A 25405-nucleotide genomic window follows, 5' to 3' on the forward strand; every position below is an offset into this window, starting at 1 on the left:
TCGTTTCTTTCAACTCAAAATCTCCCTCATACTTGAGAGATTTTCGAACGTCAAACCACAGTCAAACTTCAAGACTTCAAACAAATTATTCAAAATCAAGTTGATTGTTGCCAGCCTTCGTGTACCCTCGGCAAACTTCGTAGTTCCGAGCCGCTTTGAGCCTTCGTGTTCACTCGGCAAACTTCGTAGCTCCGCCCCCAATCCTCCAGCAATGTGAGAACAGGCGCACCCAAAATATACGTCACAAGTCACCCATAGAGATTACCGTGTCTTTTTTTCTGACCCACTTTTTTCTCGGAGTTATACCCCCCTGCTTTCGCCTCTCCTCCGACAAATTAATCTTCGGTCTTTCCCTTCTCCGAAGCCGGCTAAAAGGCGCGGACGTCGAGTATCATCGAGTATTGTTAGCGGTCGGGCGTGAGTAGTTTATTTATGGGTCAGGTCGATCGCAGGTGAATTATCATTGGAACTGCCTGGTGATTAGTGGAATACCATCTTTGGCTACTTTTTTCTCCGTTGAATACATTTTATTTGCTTTATGTAACCACTGTAAATACTATACATTAATATATTTTTTCCCACTTTAACCCAGAAGACTTTTATGAAGGGCTACAGCTTAAATATTTTTTAACCGTTTTTAAATTATAAAAAAAGTTTTTTTTTTTAACTTTTGTTTCAATAAATCTCATGTATAATAAAAAAGTCTTATTTAAATTGTTTTGTAACTTTTGAAATGATGGAGTCAAAGCACGATCTATTTAAAAAAAATGGAAAATACAATGTCCCTAGTTTATGATCTTGACCATTGACAATTTAATTTTTCATTATGGCAGCACCCATTCTCATGTGCCAAAAGCCCAGATTTTACACTTTTTCTTTTGTTTGAAGGAAAATGTCATCGTGTTGAAGGGGTGATAGGTTGTGTATATAAATAATTTCAGATTAGTGCATTTAATAGCCATGTCTTTAAACAGTGTACAAAATGTTTCTCTCAGAGACGAATTGGTGAGTTGAAACGCACTCTAGTATATCTCCTTCTGATAAGATAACGTAAATAATAGAGTTTTGTTATGACTATTATTATTTGTGAATGATTGGCTCAACGAGGTAAAGAAAAGTTGATTGCAGAGAACTTTGCCCCGAGAGCCTTTATAAATAAATAAACCGTTCCGAGTCCATTACATCCTGAATACTACAGTTGAGTTGATGCAAAGTCTGTTTTTCGTATTTATGCCAGGTTAACCACTGTTTAATTATGTTTCAGATTACGACTGCTGTAAAATTTCTTTCCAATCCAAATATACAAAAAAGTCCTCTGGAACAAAAACAAAAGTTTTTAAGATCAAAAGGACTAACTGATGATGAAATTAAAAAAGCATTTGAACTCGGAGCTACCTTGGTGGGTGGTCTCCCCGCCATGGCTTCTTCAGAGCTGTTGATGTACAGACATTCCAAGCAATCTTGGTTTAAAGAAGTCTTCCTCTCATTGGCAGCATTTGGAGGAATTGCTTATGGAATCTATTGGATCTACAAGGTTAATTTTTTCTCTTTTATCATTGTTATTCATATTTAAATGTATAATATAATATGTAAATCAGCATTATCTGTCACTTAAGATTACAGTACGGGTTGCGACATGCAGTTGTAAGAAATTGAGCCTGTTGTATGGTGCAATGCAATGTTTAGTGTGCAGTGCTAGAATTTAGCCTGTTTTATGGTGCAATGCAATGTTTGGTGTGTAGTGTTGAAATTTAGCCTGTTTTATGATGCAATGCAATTTTAGTGTGAAGTGCTAGAATTTAGACAGTTTTCATTTGTTTCGTTAGTCTATGAAAATTCCAAGGTTCAAATAATCCCTATGTGTTGCATGTTGTTTCTATAAATATATTGGTTAAGTTGCTGAATTCCGCTGCATGCATGCAATTTTTTTAAAAATAACACTTGATTTCAACTTAGGTACTACTGGACACAACTATTTGAGTGGGGGGAGATGTAAAATAATTTCCCTCAGGGCCTATGTGATCTCTGGGGATGCTGAGTGGATGGTCATCAACAACAACTTCGAGACCCATGTTGTAGGAGGGAGGAAACACGGAAGCCGGCAAATCTTTCCACAGTCGAGCTGTTAAACTCAAGAACGAGTCGTAGATGCGACCTGTTCTCATGTGACAAATGTCAACCGTGTACATATGTTGGGCGGGCGTTTTGCATGTTTCCCGCTTATGCACCGGTGCCGAAAGGATCAATGACGCTAGTTCCTCAGAGTATCTTCCATCGTAATACCGGTAGAACAAGGACAGCGTACCTACCCGACGGTTCCATGATATTTCATCAAAATGAAAATTCAACACACCTTTAAAAAGTGATACAGAGTCATTAAAAGTGATAAAACAAAAACTAGGTTTAATAGTTACCTATGTAACCTATTTAACCTAGTTTTTGTTTCATCACTTTTCATGACTTTATATCACTTTTTGTTGGTGTGTTGAATTTTCATTTTGATGACATACCCGCTCACCCTACTTGACGAATATGCTCTGAAGATAGCAAGATAAGGGAATCCTGTTAAGATAAGGGAATCTATCAAACGGCCGCCCGTTTCTGCACACAGTCAAGGTTTTTTTTCAGAAATTTTGTGGGGCCAGACCAGCGCACTTGCGATTTGTTCAGGGTCAGCACTTGTGTAATATGAATAATAATTAAATTAAGAATTAATAATTTAAAATTTAAAAAAATATTATTGCAACTATTTAAACATTTACATACAAAATATGATATTAAATATACGTATAGTAAATTGTATTTCTTAGTCCTCCTCACAAGGGTGACCTGTGCTGAGGCGGACTAAAGTTATTCATTTCTATTTTATTAGTTTTCTTTGTTGTTTTTAATGGTTTTTTCAGAGTTTTTTCATTAATCTCTTTCAGCCAGATTTTTATTCTTGATTTGTAATCATTCAATTTTTCTATTCGCTTTATATCAGGGGAAAGGATGTTGTGGAGTTTCGTCGCAAAATAAATATAATTTCTTTGTCAGAATGTGGTTTTATGACCTGGAATATTTTTTATGTCATTATGATTTGACCTTGTTTGATGAATACGCGGTATTCTAGAGGATTCAGTGTTTTTGAATAGTTTCAATAGTATATTTTTAGCATATATTTGTTGTACATTTGGTACGTTTTGTTTGATTCTAATGGTAACTGATTAGATGATTTTCGATTGTTGTTTCTAACATTTTAAATAAAGTGTTTAGAATTGTAATCTATCTATATCTATATATACAGGGTGTCCGGAAACTCGTAGTACAAGCGGGAAACTGGTGAATCTACATCACATTTGGAGTCGATTTTGTAGTATATTTTTTTTTATTTGAGCTTTCGTTATCGAGTAAATCGAGTTTGAAGTTGATTTTTTTTTTTTTTTTTTTTTTTTAATCAAATTCTTATAAATTATTACTGAAGATCAAAGTACCCAACTAATTAAAACTATTTGAAAGTAAAACAAATGAAGAAACTCGGATTTGAAGTATTATTTTGAAATCACCCTTCATTTAACCCGGTGGTTTTTTTTTGGTTTTTTTTTTGAAAATGCTCAAATCAAAAAACTTTATGTTTTTTTGGGTTCCCCATGTGGTGTAGATTCTCCAGTTTCCCGCTTGTACTACGAGTTTCCGGACACCGTGTATATATAAAAATCTCGTGTCACTGTGTTTGTGGTCGCACTCCTCCGAAACGACTCGAACGATTTTTATGAACGGTTAGGTGAATAGGGTGTCCCTATTCAGAATTTTTTTTCTGTTTTTTGGACAAAAAATATTTTTTGTATTTTTTTATTATTTGGTATCAATAAATATCTATAACCTTAAATTTTCACCCTCCTACCCTCACCCTACCATTTTTTAATTGTGATTTTAGTATTTATGTATGAAAAAATTTAACCGTCGTTCATATTTCAAAGAGAACGAAATTATTTACGTTGTTGAATAACAGATGGCGCTGCGTTCGCCTCATCAAACATTCATCCACACAAGCGCAAGTCATTCACGAGAAGCGTCGCGACAGTTTGACATTTGTTACGTATCACAACTCAGTGCGTGCAAAATTTTGTACGATTTATTTTAAGTTATCTATTTATGTGCGTGTATTACAGTGAACAATGCCAGCAAGACGCAAGGGGGCCCATTTGGGCCGTTGAATGAATAAAGTAACAAACCTGCAAAATAGTAGAGCAGAAAGAACAGACATACAAATCCAACAAGATACCGAGAATGTGCTTGTGAGCATGTCGCAATCGCGTAAATCGTAATCTCAAGAGGCACGAGCTGAAATCAATTTCTTTTTTTATTTGCTTAAATTTTGGCACACCATTTTTTCACCTGGACAATTATAATTGGCATGTTATCTCGTGGGCAAACCATCGAGCTTATTTGTTTTAGCTAACGACGGACTGACAAAAAATATTGTACACTCAATTGCTATTCCAAACTAATATTGATTTTCTTTATTTCATTTTCCTACTTAAGGATAAAAAATATATTGATTTTTTTTCACTTTTCATTTAACTTTTAAAAGATCGAACAATGAATATGTCCGTTACTTTAATGAAACACATTGAATTGAGAAAATGAATGGTTGGTGTTTTTTTGTTTTTATCTGCGGTCATCGTCTTCAGTGCTCCATTCATCTTTCTGCCATAGATCCCATCCCCACACACTTACAATACATTAGTTATTTTTTATTTAACAACCGAAATATTCACTGTAAATAATTTATATGGCAGAACAACGTTTGCCGGGTCAGCTAGTTAGTCTATAATTATTGATGTCTTTGTGATTACCTGATTTAAAAATTGGTGTGATACTTTTGAATTGTGAGGGAAAACTGCTTTCCGTAATGGATTTGTTTTTTAGGAAGAGTATCAGTTCAATTAGTTTGTCTTGTAAGTATTTTATTGTTTTCATTGTCATTCCATCACTACCAGTTCTAGTTCTGTAGTAATTTTGTTTAGCCGATTTAGTAAGATTAGAGCAGATGTTTCTAGAGTTATTTTAGAATAGTTTCATGGAAAGGTTATAATGACTGTTTTTTATTTGTTGATAGAGTTTGTTCCCTTTTCTTACATACGTAAGTGGGAATGGTGTAATCCAAGCTTTTTTGATAACTTTATTGTACATGTCGGTTTTTATTGAAGTATGGTTTTGTATTTTGAATTGAAGGTGTTTAGTAAATATTTTCCAAGCAACATCTAGTTCTTTAGTTTTATATAAACATAAATAGTTGTTTCTTGTGGTAATCAAGTTGAAACAAATACTTGCTTAAGTGTGTGGTCGAAATGGGCAACTTTTCCCCAACAAACGGCGCCTGGCGCTAGTGAAAACCTCAAGAGCGCCGTGTTAGACATGATCAGCGCCTTGGCTCCTTGTTTCTTTAGCGGGTTGGCAAGTCGGCGCCCGGAGCGGACTGCTCCAATTGCGTTTGCTTAGGGCCGGCTCTGAGTGGGTATTACTGCAGACCTCTAAGAGATGCCGAACTTGTGAACAAAACAAACAACTTTGTATTATTCAGTCATAATGCTAAAAATGCTAGACGTTGCTAACAATCGGCCATGAAGTTATTAACCATTCAGATTCTAGTTGCCAAAAGTAATTGGTAGGTGTGAAGCTAAAAATAATATTTAATTATTGAAGACAATATTAGCAATTCCTAAACGAAAATCTGAAACAGAAAAATCAGAAAAATATATGGTCACATCTAGGACTCGAACCCAGGACCCTTGCCTTGCCGGGGCACCGCTTTACCAACTGAGCTAACCCTATCCCCTTCGGTCATATTTAACTGTATCATACTTCGAATAAAAATAAGATATGTTTATCTGAAGATGCTGTCTAGATTGCATTTAGTTCGGGTTGAATCTTGCGATCATACATAAAGATAGTTGCCAATAAAAATGTGCGGTGAGAAAAATGAAGACAATGTTGGTAGTTCTTATTCGAAGTATAAAACATTTAAATATGAACGAAGGAGATAGGGTCCCGTTAGCTCAGTTGGTAGATTGGTGCCCCGGCAAGGCAAGGGTCTTGGGTTCGAGTCCTAGATGTGACCGTATCTTTTTCTGATTTTTCTGTTTCAGATTTTCGTTTAGGAATTGCTAATATTGTCTTCAATAATTAAATATTACAATTTGAGGTTTTACTCACTAAGTTATTCCAAAAACAAAAAATAATATTTTCATATATTTTTTCCATAAACATTAAAATGAATCAATATTTTAACCTGCATATTTTTGAATGTCAAACGAAGGTTTCATCTCTGATTTTCCTTATGTTTTTTAATGACAATATAATGCTAACAACTTGCTATAATGCTGGTGATTTGTTTTATGAACAGGCCTACATTTTTGCATTTGTTTTTCAATGTGTATTAATATTTTTGATAATCAGATCTAAATAATAATATATTCAACCGTAAATAGATACAACACTTCAAGCCCCATTTTTTGCTGATATTACTTTTCAGTGGTTTCATATAGAACAGTCTTTAAAGTAACAACATCGTAAAGTAATTTTTTTGATTATAGCATTTTTAATGCTAAAAACTAAATGAATGCTAACTTTTATTAGGCTATTTTGAGAAAACGTTAGATGAAATTTCTCAGCCGTCATCTCTTATAATTATTATAAATAGAATTGCATTATTTTTATATAAATAATAAAAAAAACAGAAATAATCACTGTAATAATATTAACTAACCACTGGACCTATTTTCTGGCATATTATGCCAAGTTTGCAAAAACGTTTTGAGCGATCGCTTATGTAATGCGCTAAATTTATAGAACCTAAAAATATAAGATAGACGGCGAAATCTAGGTGGATTCATTGGCTTTAAACCGCAGTAAGCAATTTAATATATATCCAAATTAATATTTTGTGGAATGGTATTAATTAAATAATATGGTAAATGTATGCATATATATATATATTTACTCGAGCGATTGGTGTCATCGAGTGTCTCGAGTTATCGTTCGTTAATAATCGTTCGAGCTATTATATTATTATAAACTCAAAAAAAGATAAAGATTTATTGGTTTTACGAATCTGTAAATATAATTTTTTATTGTCAACAGTTGTAAAGTTTTAATTTTGTGGTTTGAAGCATTTTACTTATTTACAGTAGAATTATTATTGATGTAAATGGATTTAGTTCCAAAGGAGGTCGTGCTGTCACCCTTTTTTTACGAGTGTATTCACTAAGCTGTGGTGTGCGATTACTACTGTGCGTTGGCGAAAATTCTAAAAGAACAATCCCAATAATGTTACAAAATTCCAACTTTAGTGAGTTTCAACTGTTGAAACTGTTATTATATTTATAGGTGTTATTATATTTATAGGTGTTATTATATTTATAGATAGGAAAATTCACAAATACATCTACTAGGAATAAGTAATTTAGAATAGTCTTTTGGTTAATCAAATATCGTTCGCCGGTTCCCAACGGCCTCCGTAGTTGAGGGGTTCGGCTATGAATCCAAAGATTGTCGGTACAAATCCCGGCGTGCGTTAATAAATTTTATTTAATTAATTTGTATTGTTTCACAATTATTTTATTAAAAGTAATATATAGTATACATGCGGCACGTTCCAAAGTGGAAGATATTCTCAGTATCGCTCTGGTGAAAGACCACCATTCAGAATAATTGAAACGTTGTTTAAAATGGCTTTAACTGTGTTTGGTGACTAGATCTAAATAGCCAGGTACTCCATACCTTCCCCTTCCCCATCTCCTTCCCTCCCCACTACATTTTCAATTTGGGTGGCGGATTTGGGTACCGCTGTCCCAGGAACCATTTATTTGATAACCAACACCTTGGCCATAGGGCACCCCAAGTGGTCACCCCTCGTACCCTTTACATTCCCCGCACTTCTTCTCCTTCTTTTCCTTAAAAAATACCCTCCACAGGCTCCAGACGGTTGGGAGTTATTCTATTCTCTTGAAAGGTATTCGCACAAAACACAACAGCGTTGGGCGTTTACAGCATCTACCTATTATTTTCAACAGCTAGTTATATTTTATTTGTTTAGGCCCCATTTGGGCTTTTACATTTAATTGCATGATAGTTCTTCTTCCCTGAACTATGCAATCGATTCATCGCCAAATTTAATTCTGCTTTGGTCCCTACATTGTTTCAATGGTGAGGTACCTTCTAACGAACCATTCTATTTGGTACATGAAATTCAATCAACCAAAGAAGTTCAGGGGAGTCCTACATGTCATAAAAGATTTTATGAAGAAAAAATAAGTCACAATAAAACTTTGGATACCGTACTAGGGCAATCTTGAAGAATAGCTTTAGCATAGTCAATCTTTTGGCCTGTGTCTAACGCTATGTGTACATACGCGAGCCAAACTGCTGAGCTTAACCTCAACTTAAGGAAAAGGAACGAAGCAAATGTAAATGGCGCGAAATGCCACTTGCAGTTGCTTCGTTCCTTTCCTGTAATTTGTGGCTCGGCGCTGGCCTAATATATACAGAACCACTTTGGCTGGTCAATCGATCAGTGTCGACTTTTCATGCACACATCAAGGAATCTTGGCGACAGCCCGCCAAAAGCGTTCACATGTTGGCCTCATCCGTCTTAATCATCATCCACCATTTTCTTTTGCGCCATTTTTTGTTGGTCACTCTTCTTTGATTCACAATTAGGTAATAAGTAAACATGCTGTACAAATAAATTGCCGCAGCTGCGATAGTTTCCACATCGATCATGATCAAATGGCCAATTCAGAATTGGCCCAGCGCATTGGCCAAACATTGGCCCAGCACGCTGGCCCAACATGTACTGGCAGCTTTACGACTGAATCGATAATAAATATGATGAATAATTTCCAACTGTTCATTGACATATTTCTGTTTATTTCAGAAATGGATAGAAACCCTGCTATTCGGCGCCCGAGCCAAAAAGAAAACCGTGGACGAGAGACTGGAAGAGCTCAGCAAGTCTCTGGAGACCAGCATGACGGAGCTGAAGCAGGAGATTGTGACGGTGAGATCGGAGGTGGACCGGCTAAGCAACCTACAGAGTAATAACAATCCTACCAGAGGGCAGATTGACGGGCTCAAGTCAGATATAGCGTCGGTCAAAGGAATCCTTCTGAATAGGTGACAAACAATTCAAAATTTCTAAAATAACCTAAAAAATATATTACATATTACTCTGGTTAGCCTCTCGAGCGATAGAGGATGGAAATTTATGGATGTTTGCTTTTTGATTCGACCATTCCATTTAATTAATATCATACCTCCAAATATTAATATGGAAATGTTCAACTGCTTACTGCACTTTGAAGCCAATGAATCCACCTGGATATCAAAGTTTATACCATATTTTCAAGTTTTAAAAAAATCATTAAATTTTTAATTCATAAAAATTGCCTACTAAATTTGGGTAGCTATTTCTCGAGTGGTTAGCATTATTATGTTATGTCAAAATCGTGCGAAAACAGAATTGACTGTCATTAAATATATTCCATTTTTTTCAGCATTCAACAGACATTTTTCTTAGTTTTTGCTACTAAAAACGGCTCATTGGTTTTCTGTGACATTATAACCTGATGCATATTTAACATTTCAATCGATCATTGGTAAAATAACCTAACCTATGCAAATTATAAATATTAAATTATTGTAGTTTGCATAAAATTATCAATAATTATTAACATTGAAAACTAATAAAATTAAAGTGGGTCTATTTACTTGAAAGTACAAACATACTTGATTAAAAAGTATTTCAAATAAACTTCACTTTTCTCTCTAATTTACTGTTGACAAACTTTTGGTTTGCACTTAGTATTGAGGTTTAAATTTTTATTTAAATTAATATGCATACCAATTTACCAATTTCTTGAGTACATAAATAACAGTGTTATGCAAATGTCGAGAATCTGGAAATCAACAAAAATGAATGGTAATGGATTAACTCAACATACAAATCGGTTACCTATCTATACATTCATATACATATTATGTTCTTTGGGCTACTGTACTGTTGATAATACCTACCTGCATTTAAATTTATTTTTTTTAAGTCTTGATTATTGTGTAAAAAACAATATAATATACATGTAACTTGAATTGCACACTAATTATTGATTGAGTGTTATTTCAAACCTCAAAGTATTATGCCGGAATCTAAATTTCTCAAGAAATTTTTTATTTTTATATGGCTTTTTATTTAAAAGAGTAACTTAGTCCAGGCACACACAAGCAACTTTAGTTACAGGCAACAGTTGCATCGCAAAAGTTGCATCACAAAAGTTGCATGCATCAATATCCATTACGGTTTATGGAGGTGCCCACAAGAGGCGACCTGACACTATGGAGACTAAATTTTATTGGTTTTTGAAATAGTTGTCAACTGTTGCCGCCACTAAAGTTGCTTGTGTGCAGGTTCCTTTTAAATAGAATTACTTAAAAATTATTCAACCGATTTGGCGGAAAATTTCAAAGTTTCTTTTTATTAATTCCAGGAGTGTTTAGAGAGTGGTTTAAATGGTAGAAAAAGTTGGGGATGCCCGAGAAAGATATGGATAGTACAATAGCGATGCATTTCACGGTCTGCTAGTAATAATAAAGAGTGGAAGATACTACCAGTATCGCCCTGGTGTAAGACCACCATTCAGAATTGAAACGTTGCTCCAAATGGCTTTAGCCGTGTTTAGTGACTAGATCTGAATAGCCAGGTACTTCCCCACCTTCCTCTTTCCCTTCCCCACTTACCTTCAGCCTCACAACATCCCCCAATCGGGGATGCCATAGTCTCACTGGCTCCAGACGGGAGCAGTTGGGACTCTTGTGAGGTATTCACTATAAAAAAAATAAAAAATAAAAATACTATTGAACTCTGTTAAGAAATATTTTAAACTAAGCCTTGCATGCGGCTTTTTGATTGGATTCACCTATATAATTTATAATTTTTTTGTTCATAGGCACAGCTCAAATTTTGGAATTTTATAAAAGCTAAAAGGAATTCTAAAATAGCCGGTGATAAATAATATCGGGCAATCCAGTGGCAGCAAAGTCGCCGGGACAAAAAACCGCAAAGGAATATCGTCACACATGAAATTTGCTCGGAAAATTGGATGGGAAATATTTATAAAACATCTTGTCTTTTTGTTTTATCTTAAGATTTTGCTATGTGAAGATTGGAAATTTTGTTAATGTTGAAAAAAATTTAGTGGGAAAAAAATGGGTTGGGAAATTGTGCAAAAGTTTTTACATCTGAGAAATTCATTTCTTTTTGACATTTTCTCTTCGGGAATGCTATTTGAAACTTCAATGGTTCTTTTTGAAAATAACAGATGCTGCCATCCTATACTGTGCAGTCATTGAGATCAGATAAATATACACTGACAGACTTCAGTCAGTTTTCAATGCTGCAGCAAGGCTGATAACTGGTGTTTCCAAATATTCCCACATCTCACAACATTTGCGGAACCTTCATTGGCTTAAGTGCCCTGAGAGAATCCAATTCAAACTCTGCTGGATGGTTTTTAAAGCCGTACATGATATGGCGCCACCCTACTTGTCGGAACTCTGCATTCCAAACGATGTTAATGTTAGGCAAGCAACGCTTCGATCAGCATCTTCAACAGCCATAGGTAGACTTTCAGTACCTATGCGCAATCACAATACCAATTTCGGAGACTGAGCTTTTGCAGTAGCAGGCCCAACAGCTTGGAACAAACTCCCTTCATATTTGCGAAAGATCGACAGCTCATCTGAGTTCAGAGCAAAACTAAAGACCCACCTTTTCAACTTGTCGTATCCAGAATGATGACCTTTTTTATTTTTTATTCATCAGTATTATTTTATTGCTCAGTCCAGGGGATTTTTCTACTTGAATTTTTTTTTCACCGTTATTAACCGTTTATTACGCGTTAACAATTTTTTTTTTTTAAATATTTTATAACTGACACCACGGGCAGAAATCATAACAATCGGTATTTGTAAATATAAATTAAATATGTATGTTAGTCGGAAATCTCTAGTTTAAGCCGTAGATGTAAGTCGTATTATAGCGGTATTGTATAAATGCCCACTTGGTCATAAAATATGTATAACTTAAGTCATTAGTTAAAAGTCTATCTATGAAACTTAGTTATAAACCAAAAGTAATTAAGTCTAAGTGATCAATGCATAAATTAAGTTGTTAAGCGCCCTTGAGGTGATTTTCTCACGAAAACGGCGCTATATAAATAATCCAATCATTATTATTATTAGATGCATTCTAAACTAAAAAATATATTCCTGAAGTATTCATCTCAAAAATTCTGTTCTATTAATTTAGTGTCCATAAAAATTTATTTATTTTTATTTTATTTTATTTAAACGCCCATAGGGCTTTTACCTATAATAATGTACGACTTTATTATTTTAGTTTTACAGATTACATTAAAAAAAAATCAGTGTTAACAAAATACAGGTTACATAAAAAATATCAGAGTTAACAAAATATGTTACATAAAATATAATAGTTTAAAAAGTATAGGTATGGATAGAGTACAAATAAGTGAATCGGCCAAAATCCTCCAAATCAAGCATAATGATAATAAGAAAGTATAACAATAGTTTAAAAATTATGTAAAAATAGTTCGTACATACTCCGTTTAAAGTTTGCCAATATCAAATTATTGTCAAATACATTTATATTGTTTAAGTATTTGTTACCAAGACTGTGTAAACGTTGTATTGGAGAGTGAAAACTATAGTTGGAATGAGATGTATGTATGTATAATGTTGATATTTGCCTAGTTGTTCGTGTAGGTATGTGTAGATTTATTAAATGCAGGAGTTCACAACAATCGAATTTAGAGTTCAATCATTTTAATAAAAAGGTTAGGTCGTTTATTTTTCTTCTGTTTTCTAATGTCGGAATATTTAAAAGATTCAATAATGAAAGGTAATTTATGTGTTCTAAAGGGATGTTAAGTTTAAAATTGACGAAGCGTAGAAATTTTCTTTGAATTCTTTCAATATTATGAATATTTACATTGTAGAAGGGCGACCAAACTATGGAGTTATGTTCTATCAGGCTTCTAACAAGGGATATGTACAATAGTTTAATTATTTGTAAAGATTCTTTATTAAAGATTGTTCTTAATATAAAACCTAATGTTTTCATACCCTTATTCACAGTTTGTTGAATATGGGCCGTAAAGTCTAGTTTCTCATCCATTATTATGCCAAAATCTCGCATTTCCTTTACTCTTTCTAAATTTGTTTTATTAATTGAATAGCCAAAAAATTGTGATGTTTTTTTTCTGGAAAAGGTCAAAATTTTGCATCATTCTACATTTAAATATAAATTGTTTTGTGAACACCAGTTATTTAGCATGTCTATATTAGATTGAAGAACTTGACAGTCGTTTAAGGAGGTTATTTCTTTATATAATTTAATATCGTCGGCGAATAGCAGTACATTGACATTTTTAAAGCAGTTGACTATGTCGTTTATCAAAACAATAAATATATATCTTATTATATCTATTTATATCTTTGTAATTTTTAAAATATGCATATCTAATTTTAATATGACCTTCTGGTTATCTTTTTGTTTGGTTTGTTTGGTTATGATCTTATGTATTATTTGGTTGAAAATGTGTTAATTTATTTCTATAAATGGTACCTACATACCCCATTACTGTACACCTACATTGCTTTTCTTACACCAACTGCGATGTAATTTTTTTAACAATTTATCAAGTTATTATTTTTTAACTATTGATAAATTGTTACATTGTTATGTACACACCTCGTTTACACAAGTAGTATAAATTCTTGGAAATAGTATATTGATTAATAAATTTTTTTTTTTTTCAGAAACCAATTCCCTTCTCTGTCAAACCGTGCTGAGCCCCCGTCCATCCCCGCCTGGCAACTGCAGAGCTCCGCCCACTTGCAGGCGGAGGGTCGCTCTGGCCCTTCAGACCTGGAGGAGGCGGCGGGGGGAGAGGGAGATAAGGAGACGGTGGGCTCCGTCCTGAGGCCGGGCCGAGGCGAGCGGAGTGAGTCGGGCGGGTCCAACTCCAGCGAAGGAGACGCCGTTACCAAAAATAGTGACAGCAGTTTGGAGATCATGTGAGAACGATTTTGTAGCCTGCGCACTTAACATTATTATATTTTATTTGTACTGCACCCACTTATGCTAATCTTTGAATGGATCCATGACAAAACAGAACATTGAAGAAAAAGAACCAACAAAACTTACCTGTTCTTTTATCATTTTCCGTTTTATCCAGTTATGCAACTCTATTTATTGTTGAATGATTCATTTAAAATCTTGATCGAGTTCTTAAAAATATTTTTGACATTTAAAAAATACAGCTCAGACAAAAACAATTGTGCCTTTATGCGGAAAAACAGCATTATGTGAAAAGTGAGTTCTGAAATACGGGCTGTAAAACATTTCATTTGACTGTAGTACACGTTGAAAGTCAAATAAATTAGATGCCATAACAATTACGGATTTTAATTAATAAATAGTTCAATAAACATGAGTTTTATTAAGTACAATAATCGTTAAAAAAATGCCTATTTTCCATAAACCAATATTTTTTTTGTTTTATTAACAAAAATTTCCATAGAATAAAAAAATTCAGACATTAACAAATAAGAAGAAATAAGAAATATAAACTTTATCACCATTATAATGACAAATATACCAAGCACTGATCTCAAAAACCTCCAGTTTCAATTAAGTAATGGCCAGCTTTTCTTGACATTTCCGTTGTATGGAAAAAGAACGCGCTACGGGCCATCACCAAAGGCCTTGTACTCTGCCATCGGTGGATGAGATTTTAAAACGGTTTGTGCTGTGAACATAGATGGATGTATGACGCGTAATTTGAATGGATCTGCACAAAAATGTTTTTCCACAAAAGGGCTCAATTATAAACTAATAATTATTATGAGTAGGATTATAAGATGTATAATTTTTTATTGCACAATAAATTTAACATAATCAATTATAACTAGTACATATAGTTTTAAAAATATTTCTTATAGAGCACACAGTTTTACTACATACTGTGCACTTTGCACTAACACAATATTGCATAATATAATTATCATTTTAGTAGTATATCCATTTACAAAAAAATATGTGTATACACGGTGTCCGGAAACTCGTAGTACAAGCGGGAAACTGGAGAATCTACACCACATGGGGAACCCAAAAAAAAATAAAGTTTTTTGATTTGAGCATTTTCAAAAAAAAAAAAAAAACAAAAAAAAATATTTTTCGGCTATTTTAGGGTTAAAGTTTTTTCTGGTGTTTAGGGTTGAATAACAGATGTTTTAACCCTGCAGAGCAGAAATATTTTATGATTACACCGGGTTAAATGAAGGGTGATTTCAAAATAATGCTTCAAATCCGAGTTTCTTCATTTGTTTTACTTTCAAATAGTTTTAATTAGTTGGGTACTTTGATCTTCAGTAATAATTTATAAGAATTTGATTAAAAAAAAAAAAAAAAAAAAAAAAAAAATCAACTTCAAACTCGATTTACTCGATAACGAAAGCTCAAATAAAAAAAAAATATACTACAAAATCGACTCCAAATGTGATGTAGATTCACCAGTTTCCCGCTTGTACTACGAGTTTCCGGACACCCTGTATAGTGCACATAGTTTTGGATTTGTAGTTACAATGCATTCGATAGTCCATTAGTTTTATTTTTTAATAAATAATGTTTTGCTTTCTTTATTAACCCCACTTTTCTCTCAAATATACCTCAAATAAATAAGCTATCGTAATTTTAAAAATATATTCTTTTTAGCAATTGGACAAAGTGAAACATTAAAGGAAATTTCTTGATTATTAGAGAAATGTAAAGTTGCCCCGTATCGTTGGTAAGTTTTACCTATTTATTAACAAGTGTAATAACTCTTTAAAATACCCTTTGTTACGATAATATTACTTCCAGCACTTTGTCCAATTCCAAATACTCTTATTCCCTCATGTACAGGGTGTCCGGGGGTAAAGTGGTCTAACTTCAGGAGATGATTCTACATGATGGTAGAAGTAAAAAAGCTAAATAACTTTTTTCCAAATTCCAATCTTTATTTCCCATACAAAAATATTTTTCCATAGAAGAATATTTATTTTCCCAAACAACGAATTCAATTTATTTTACCTAAAAACTACCTTAAAACATAGTATTTTCTGAAAAGTTATTTATTTTTTTTACTTCTAAAATCATATCACCCCGAAGTTAGCGCACTTTACCCCCTGTATTATAAAAAAATTGTGAGTACGTAAAAATTTGTACCCCATTTAGATAGAAGGAATAAAAACATTTCATGAAAGAAATAATGAAATGTTTATTTTAATGGAAAATTTTTATTTTACTTTACTGTTAATTTTGAATTTTGATTTATTTTACTGTTAATCTCCAATGGTGCTTGTAATTCATAATAATGTGCTGCAATTTTGTAATAACTTTTATTCCTTGTTCATTTACATATTTTAAAATTCCAACTAGTATTTATAAAGTGCTTATAAATTATATTACATGTATTTGTAAAGTAACATTTTTTTGCATGTACATAAAAATATATTGTAACTAATAATTTATGTATATACATATTATTGTAGACAGTTTTTTAATCTTATTTTGTCTTTTGCTTTAATCATTTTTTATCAGTAGTAAAGACATGCATTACACAGAAACATTGCGATCCAATCTGAAAAATAATGATTATGTATTTCAGTTTCAATGATTTATGGAAAATGTTTTTTTTTAAGTTTTCGTAATTAATTATTAATACCTACATATTATTATGTAATTTAACAGTTATTCTTATTTTTAAATAACGTTATTATAATAAGGTATGTTGTTTGTTGTTGTCCTAAATTGTTATGAATAGTAAAACATTACAATATATTATTATGTATCAGTCTTGCATCATTTAGAACTAAGTGCTATGTTTAGATTTAAATTACCTATGTATTATTCAATATAATATTACATACATAATCTATGTAATTATTTGATTGATAAATTATGTGTAGGTATACATACTTCTTTCATTCTTAGCCTTATTCTGCTAGACGACATACAATATATTTAAAAAGCTAATGTATTTCTGCTGCTTACATAATACAGTAGAACCCTGTTAATTCGAAAACCGATAATTTGAAAAAAGCGTAATTCCAAAAAGAAATCCCCATCAAATTGTTTTTATGCAAAATGGTTTTTTAATTAGAAATTTGTTAATTCGCAATTCGAGATTAATTTTTATCTGCGCACAAAAATTTGCTATTTAAAAAAATGAAGGGTCCGCCAAATAATTTTTTTTTTTTGAAAATGCTATAAAAACATTGAGTGTAGCTTCGGCTGTGTGGCACGTAGCGCCATCCTGTTGAAACCAAATGTTGCCAATATCCTCCTCTTAAATTTTTGTGAACAAAAATTCGTTCAATTGTTGAGAACGACGGTGAATTGATGTTGATGGCACTTTACGCACACTTTCTGCCACACCAGCAATATTCTTGGATGTACGCACTGTTTTTGGCTTTTCAGGCTTTGGTTTATCGATGAGGATGCCAGTTTCTTTCACTTTTTTCACAAGATAACGAACATGCGGAGCTGACGGTGCTTCTCTTCTTCCAAAATCCGTACGCAATTTTCGCACACATTCCGCAACATTACCATGATTTTCAAAGTAATGTCGCAATATTTCTCAGCGTTGTTCAAGCGTATACACAACCATATTCGTTCAGCGGAAGGATAACACTAATTATCTGTCAAATCAGACATGAGCTAAGTGTTACCATTCACGAAATAAGCACTAGTTGAAAAAAAAAACGTTAGATGGCAGACCCTTTATTTTATTTTGTGAAAATAGATCATATAATTTCGTAAATCTGAAAGACAACCGTGTCGGTAAATGTCTTTTTACATGGATACATTGTCCGAATTCGTATTATTGTTTTGTAAATCTGAATCGATTTACATTGGAAAGTCATATTTTTTAGAATTTACTTCAAATATCACAGTTTGAAGGATCGGCCTGAGCGAAACCGGCCTAGAATATTTGATTTACATGGAAATGTGTCGAATTATCTGAATTTCAAGGCCCGGCCGCGACGGTAATTGACTGTGAAATTTGGATTTACACGGAAATATGTTGTATTTTTATTAATTTATTTAGAAATATCGATTTACGCGGAAATATATCTTTTTTTTACGAATTTACTTGAATCAATATCTGAGTTTAAAGGGCCGGCTGTGAAGAAAATCTGCTGCAAATTTACGATTTACGTGGAAATATATAGTAATTTTATCAATTTACTTCGATAAGTTTAAGGAGCTTGCCGCAACGGTAAATTTGATTTACGCGGAAATGCGTGTTATTTTTATGAATTTATCAAGAGCCGGCTGCGAAGGTAATTGGCCAGTTGGTAAATTTTGGTTTCCGCGGAAAAATGTTATTTTTTTCGAATTTACTTTTGAACAAAAACTTTTACTTTTGGTTGCAAAAATTCGATTTACACCGGAAATATGTCGTATTATTACGAATTTACTCCGAAGATACTACCCGAATTTAAAGGGGCGGCTGAGAACCTCGAATTCGGAATTTTGTTTTTTTTCTTAAAATTTGAATTACGTGGGAATTAGTTAAATTCGATATTAGATTTTTGATACCCCGTAGATTTGGAATGAATGGGGTTCTACTGTACAGTTGATTATTTGTGTAGAACCTCGTCAATTCGAAATCCACGGGACATCAAAAATCAAATTTCGAATTAACGAATTCCCACGTAATTTGAAATTTTATGAAAAAACAAAAAAATATATATACGCCGAAAATCGATTTTCTCGGCAGCCTCTTCAAATCCGGATGGTATTTTAGCTGTAAATTCGTATTAATACCAATTATTTCTTTATTTTCGCGGCCGATTACCGTAGCGGCGGGCCCTTTAAATTCAGAAATTCGCAATAAATTCGTAAAAATACGATATATTTACGCGTAAATCGAGATTTCGCGGCCGATTTCCGTCGCAGCGGGCTATTTAAATTCAAATATTTGAAATAAATTCGTAAATATATATAAATATACATTTACGCGTAAATCGAAATTTCGCGGCTGAGTTTCGTCGCGGCCGACCCTTTAAATTCAGATATTTGGTGTAAACTCGTAAAACTACGACATATATCCGCGTAAAACGTATTTTCTCGGCCCTTCAAACTCGGATATTCGAAATAAATTTGAAAAAGTACGACATTCCAGTATAAATCGATTCAGATTTACAAAATAATAATACCAATTAGGACGATGTATAACCACGTAAAAATACATTTTTCGGCGTTTTAACACCACGGCTGACTTTTAGATTCAGATTTACGAAATATTATGATTTATTTTCGCAAAAAATCAATTTTTTTCGAATTACATGAACAAATTTTCGTGCGCGGACAAAATTAAATTTCGAATTACGAATTAACGAATTTCGAATTAAAAAAAATTTTGTGTGAAAAAATTTTTCTGCGGAATTTTTTTTGGCGAAAATTTCGAATTACGCGTTTTTTCGAATTATCGGGGTTCGAATTAACGGGGTTTTACTGTAATAACCACCTTCTAATCTATTAAATATTCAAGCAATTATACAACATTATAGGTAATTTAGGTTTATTTTTATTATTGGGAATGGTGACTTTCCTTATGTGGAATGCCTCAGTACATAAATAACTTTCTTTTCTAATAGCTTGGTTTGCCTTTATTAGTTTATTTTCTAATCAAAATGCTATAATGTCGTAATGACAAATGTGTGACTGTATATTTTACTAAAAATCTAAATACCCTTAAGATAATATCTGAGGACCCTGCTTGATAAAATATTAAAACCAGTTTTAGGTAGTTGTCTCCCGTTTATTTTCGTTTATCTGCTGCCAAAATGTTAATAATAATTATAATAGTCGATGAATAATTTTTGTAGTGATTCAAATGACCGCCATCACTGATAAGTTAAACTTTTAATTTAATAATAAAGTTTTGATAACCAATGACCTAATTAAATCAATCACCTTTTATTATACTTTTTAGATTATAAAATGTGTACTTATATTGTTCATCATTTCCAATAAATCTGTGTTTTTTTGGTGATTGGTTTCAATTATGTATTGTTATTTTTTTTTCATTTTTGTAATTGTGTTTATCTGAAGTGATCTACCTTCAAGGTAAGTATGTTTTTCTGTATGTGTTTGTAAATAATCAAATAGAGCCTAGAAAGTCTTTGTACAGCGCACTTGAGGTGATTTTCACAAAAACGGTGCTATACAAATTATCCCATTATTATCATAACTTGTCTCCAATTGTCTGCTTCTTTCTTACGCTAGAGGTCATCTCTGTCTATAATATTTCATTGTGTTTTGGTTTATATGTGGAATCAGATTAATTTGTTTCTCTCAATCTGTGAGGATTGTAATGTACAATATGTAAGTAAATACATCAGGGATTGAACTCTGACCATTCTAGTGCAAAGCAAGTGAATTTCCTCAACTCATCATCAAGCTAGAGTCAAATGACTGGATACAATAACATCTATGATACATATTATGATCTTCGTTCTTCCTAAATATTACTTAATTTTGACTACCGGTCACCCGCAGTAAAATCCGAAACATATTTCTTGGTTTTACCACATGGTGGTGGCAATTTTTTTTACCATTTCCATTCTGGTGGCCGGGAACGTTTCGTTGTTAGTAATATATCATGAATTGTATTTTCAGTGCTTAAGCAAGAACTTGAAGCAAGGAAGCGAGAAAAGGATGTGAATAGGGGAACAGGATTCGTCAAGTGCACGAGTGTCATAACTTTTCCTATAATAAGCTATTAATAAGGTGAAAATGTGTATTATTTTACAACTTGGAATATTCTTCGTATTGGGTACGTGTTAAAAGACAATAGTTGAGTGTGTAGTTAAAATTTTATTGACATTTGTAATTGTTATTACTTTGTATGTGGATTTGTGAAAGAAAACACGGATGGCTAATCAAAGTGGTTTTATTTGAAATTTACCAATTATTTATTTACATGATCAATTTTTCATTTTAATTATTGTGAAATTCGACATAATGTATATACATATATATATATACCATACTTATTATACGCATTGACAAAATGTAGATATTGGTAAGATTGAGGCAGTGAAAAAATGCATTAGTAGGAATATGTTAATTAGCACAAGTTGAGTTTTAGAGCTCGGAGTTTAAAATCAACTTCTCCGAGCTAATTCGAGATGGCCAAAAAAATTTTTGAGAGTCGATTTTATTAGTGTTTTTGATCTGCTATCTCGAATAACTTATAACACGGTGGATCAATTTTTAAAATAAAACTAACTAATTTGGGGGGGGTTAGTTTTCCATTCCAGAAAAATTGATTATTTTAAAGATGGTAGATGAGATTTCCACAGTTAAATCTAATTCAAAAGTATATAGAATTGTTTATCATAGATTGCTTTCATGGTGAATAGTGACAAAATTTGTATAATTAGTCCCAGCTGTGTTTTTATAACTGATTTAAGCAGTTAGCGGCAAGTCTGTCTGATATTCATTCAAGTGTTGGATGGAAAGAGCTAAAAAAGCAAGTAATTGTGTGTAAGCTGCAGACAGGTAAAACAAGATGTAATAAATGGTAACTGGAAAACTCAACACACCTTTAAAAAGTGATATAAAGTGATGAAAAAAAAAACTAGCTTAAATGACAGAGTTTTTTTCCATCGCTTTTAGTGACTTTATATCGCATTTTAAAGGTGTGTTGAATTGTCATTGTGTTGAGTTGTCATGGAACCATAATAAATAAAGACAATGTAATATTGATAATCGATGATAAGAACATTGTCTCGTTAGTTCATTGTTTAGATTCTCCATCAGAATTATCTAAATCATCAAAAATTATCAACAACTGAAAATATTGCATCAATGAATGACACATTTTTTGCCAAAATGTAGTTTCATAAATATGTATGTTGTATCTCTTGGAAAAGTATTTCACAATGTCGGAAATGAGTAATATTTATAAATAATATTTTAAAATTTAATAGTGTGACTTAAGCTTGAATGATGATAACGTCTAAAAAATCAACCATGTACCAGATCTAAAGGATGGAACGTATCAAAGCTGCATCCAATGATTAAAGACAAGCGAACAAAGGCATGGGAAGACAGGGTATTAATACTAAAATATGTGCAATTCATTGTTGTCTCTGCAGCATTTTCAACTGTTAAAATACTCAAACAATAGAGTAGTTATAATCCAGGTAATCAATCATATGAGAAAAGGGTGGCATGGTGTTTTAAAGTCTCAGAATCTTTGAAATTAATAGCCACATGTTAATATTTGCTCAAGTTTGTAACTGATACAAGATTGCAGCATTCATAACGATAACATGAATATGTCCTTGAGGTGTTTTTGCACAAAAACGGCGCTATAAAAGTCATCCAGGTATTATTATTATGTCGGCTTTGTGCGAAAAGTCAGAACTTCCACAAAGATTCTTTTTGACCCACTTTTAGTTGATTTTTTTACAGTGGAAAGTCACATTACTTCAACACAACAAAAACAACATTTGTAAAGTTGGATGTACAATAAAATAAAAACCTTTGGCAAACTAAGATGGTAAACATAAAATGCGTTCCTGTGTGGGGTCAATTATTTACCCCATGCATTTAATTATAAAGACAAGATTTTTTTTAAATATATACATATTGTTATTAGAATTAATTTTAATGGTTGGATTATGCAATATGCAGCTACCCCGCATGCTTACAGGAGAGTTAAATAATTTGTAAAATTAAAATGTATTTTTACTTTTTACAGCGATCCAATGATTTGGACTATTGCTTTGTGTGGACATTAAAGCAAATGCATTAGCTTTAGATGTGTCGAAAATGTAAAAAATATTATCAAAAATAAATAAAAACCAAAACGTGTACATAAAGATTATTTATTGTCAACAGTGAGGCTATTACAGTTTGTGAATCATACAATCATTGTCCCTTGAAATATCGGTATCTCACTACACATGTTGATGTTCTGTTTATAAAGTCATCAATATAATGTTTTAGCAACATAACACTTGACAAGAGGTGCTTGATGTACACAAATCTCTATTTATTACCATGTTCTTTCAGATAGGTTTCTATCATATTGCCAACTTTATAATTTGTACCATTTACGACAAGCTTTTTATGCATTCATACGAAAAACATGACATAACGATTCTCTGAATTGTCCAACACTTATTGTTCTATACACGTTACCAAACATTTCACAAGAGGTTTTATAATTTTACAAAGTATGTGCCAAACTATCTAGACAATTATTCTTCCTTAATGATTATTTATGTAATACTAAAGTCATTCTTACTTCTATTCATAACCAACCTCATACAAACAATCATGCTGATAAGACCCTTATTCTTTATACGATGCAATCTCTACAATTAGCAACGTCATTGGTTGTTTTCAAATCGATGATTTCGATTAATTTATATTTATTACGGCACGGCAAGTAAGTCCCAAGTCAGTAATTTAATGGTAAAATTTATCCTTTCTTATTGCTTTACGTATGTTTATCCTTATGTATGTTTTGTGTTACAATTTTGAATGTTATTTTGGACACATTTGGTTGCAGATTTAACGGAAATTGCTAGAATAAATTCTAATTGAATAATATGGGTATCTAATATGTTTGATTTGTCCAAAATAAGGCATTATATGTTCATAAGCATGTCTCCCTCTTGCAAGTGATCATTTACACCATCCCATGTATACATTCATAAGTGTCAGTGTCATGATTCCGCCATTGACCGCTGCATGTAAGTAATTGCTCCTAACCATTAAACATCAGATTATAGGTAAAACTTCACCTAGAAGACATCCACTAAAGAAGAGAAGCTAAATTTATAGATTTAACGTAATAATTCTGTGCTCTAAGAAAATCAAATGAAACGGTGAATTTACTTTAGCGGGAAACCTCCATGTCCCGAGACAGAGTGACATATACCTGTGTTGTATATAACTCCGTTCAAAACACTTAACACTATAAATGCAAGAATGATGGTGACTCCATTTTTCCAATGAACATTTTCAGCTGTAATTTTTATCCGAACTTGATCAAACTCCCTTCGTTACTTGCACGCTATTCAAAATAAAACAAACTTTATTTTGGATATAACATTCTAAAAATGAAACAACAAGATTTGTTTAACAATAGATATATAAAATTATTTACAATAAATTCTAATGGTGCATTTCTCATGATCCTTGGGTAAAGGAAACGCAATTAACTAATGTATACAAATTGTACATTTACATACCGTACATACTTAAATCTAAAGACATTCATTTGTGAGAAAGAATATTCAATTTGACTATTATATGATCAGGTTCACTTTGGTTTCCCAATATGCTGGAACAGGCGTTTCCATTTTATACAGTCTCAGTTAAAATAATTCTCGCAATGTTGCTAAGAATTTTTATTAAAATGAAAAGCATCTCAGAAAAAGCTTGAGAATTTAATAATTTTGGCAAGGTGTTGTGGGTTGCTGCAAGATATTATTTAAATTTGTTTGAAAAATGAGCCGATGTTCCAGGTTTAAGTAGGAAAGAAAAAAGTACATACATAATATTATTAGTTGTCTAAAATGAAAAAGCTATGTTTTAACCGTGTTTGTATTTAAAAGTTAAGGCTGTTACTAATTAGATTCTTACACGCCAGTTCAACGTTGGTGTGGTAAAGCCGGCCTCGAGCCTGGTTTAAGACCGTTTTAACCAAACAAACGTCAAGGTAATAAGTCAAGTTTTTCACTGTTCTGACCACGTTTTTTTAATAAGGCTGTAAATCATTATGTATAACCATGATCATGGGTAGAGGAGAGCTTTATAAAACTGTTACACAATATGTATTCATTATATTATTAGTCATTTTTAATGTCACTCTCTGCTAAAGTTTAAGAAGAAATAAATCAAACTAATTTCGAATGAACAAAATAAGATTTAGACTCCGGAAGGCATATTTAGTTAAATAATAATTGTGACATCAGTCAGAATTAACAGATTAATTGCCTCGCTGTCTTGGGACCAACGGGTGGACATAAAAGTTGGCAAATGTTGTCAAGTTCAAAGGAATAACAAACTAATGATATAATATCTTTAGGCCATAATATGCCCAAATAAAGGATACTTCAAAACCTGGTATTGATGCTGTATCCAATACAATACACATACATTCTAATAAATACATTCTTTTGAAAGGTATTGTATTCCGTGGAAACTAACTGACGCAGATAGAAGAAAGATATACTAAAATAATACTAGTTTAATGTTAAGTAAATCTTA

The 25405-nt window shown here is 32.5% G+C and overlaps 1 protein-coding gene across 3 annotated transcripts; it reads left to right on the top strand.

Moving 5' to 3' along the window:
• The first annotated feature begins 852 nt into the window (after positions 1–852).
• Pex14 (peroxisomal biogenesis factor 14) lies at positions 853–25293 on the top strand. 3 transcript variants are annotated; one of them, XR_016302729.1, is made up of 6 exons: positions 853–1005; positions 1265–1534; positions 8921–9159; positions 13879–14136; positions 15836–15908; positions 20792–25293. XR_016302729.1 is itself a non-coding variant. In XM_089636719.1 (5 exons), exons 1-5 carry the CDS (start codon positions 961–963, stop codon positions 20796–20798), a joined length of 819 nt encoding a protein of 272 aa, XP_089492845.1. In that variant the 5' UTR covers positions 853–960; the 3' UTR covers positions 20799–25293. The 3 variants fall into 3 exon arrangements, 2 of the variants coding, with proteins under 2 accessions (XP_089492845.1, XP_089492844.1); XM_089636719.1 differs by lacking the exon at positions 15836–15908; XM_089636718.1 differs by lacking the exon at positions 20792–25293 and having other exon boundaries at positions 15836–16550.
• Positions 25294–25405: the final 112 nt, after the last annotated feature.

This window comes from Hesperophylax consimilis, chromosome 10 (assembly GCF_061612785.1).
Source record: "Hesperophylax consimilis isolate HC1 chromosome 10, BYU_Hcon_1.0, whole genome shotgun sequence".
NCBI lineage: Eukaryota > Metazoa > Arthropoda > Insecta > Trichoptera > Limnephilidae > Hesperophylax > Hesperophylax consimilis.

What these genes read in the sequence shown, in the direction of transcription:
- Pex14 (XM_089636718.1), top strand. Translation starts at nt 961, where the DNA reads ATGTCTTTAAACAGTGTACAAAATGTTTCTCTCAGAGACGAATTG. An exon ending in TTTCTCTCAGAGACGAATTG is followed by an intron (nt 1,006 to 1,264) that starts GTGAGTTGAAAC and finishes ATTATGTTTCAG; the next exon opens with ATTACGACTGCTGTAAAATT. An exon ending in AAAGGAATCCTTCTGAATAG is followed by an intron (nt 9,160 to 13,878) that starts GTGACAAACAAT and finishes TTTTTTTTTCAG; the next exon opens with AAACCAATTCCCTTCTCTGT.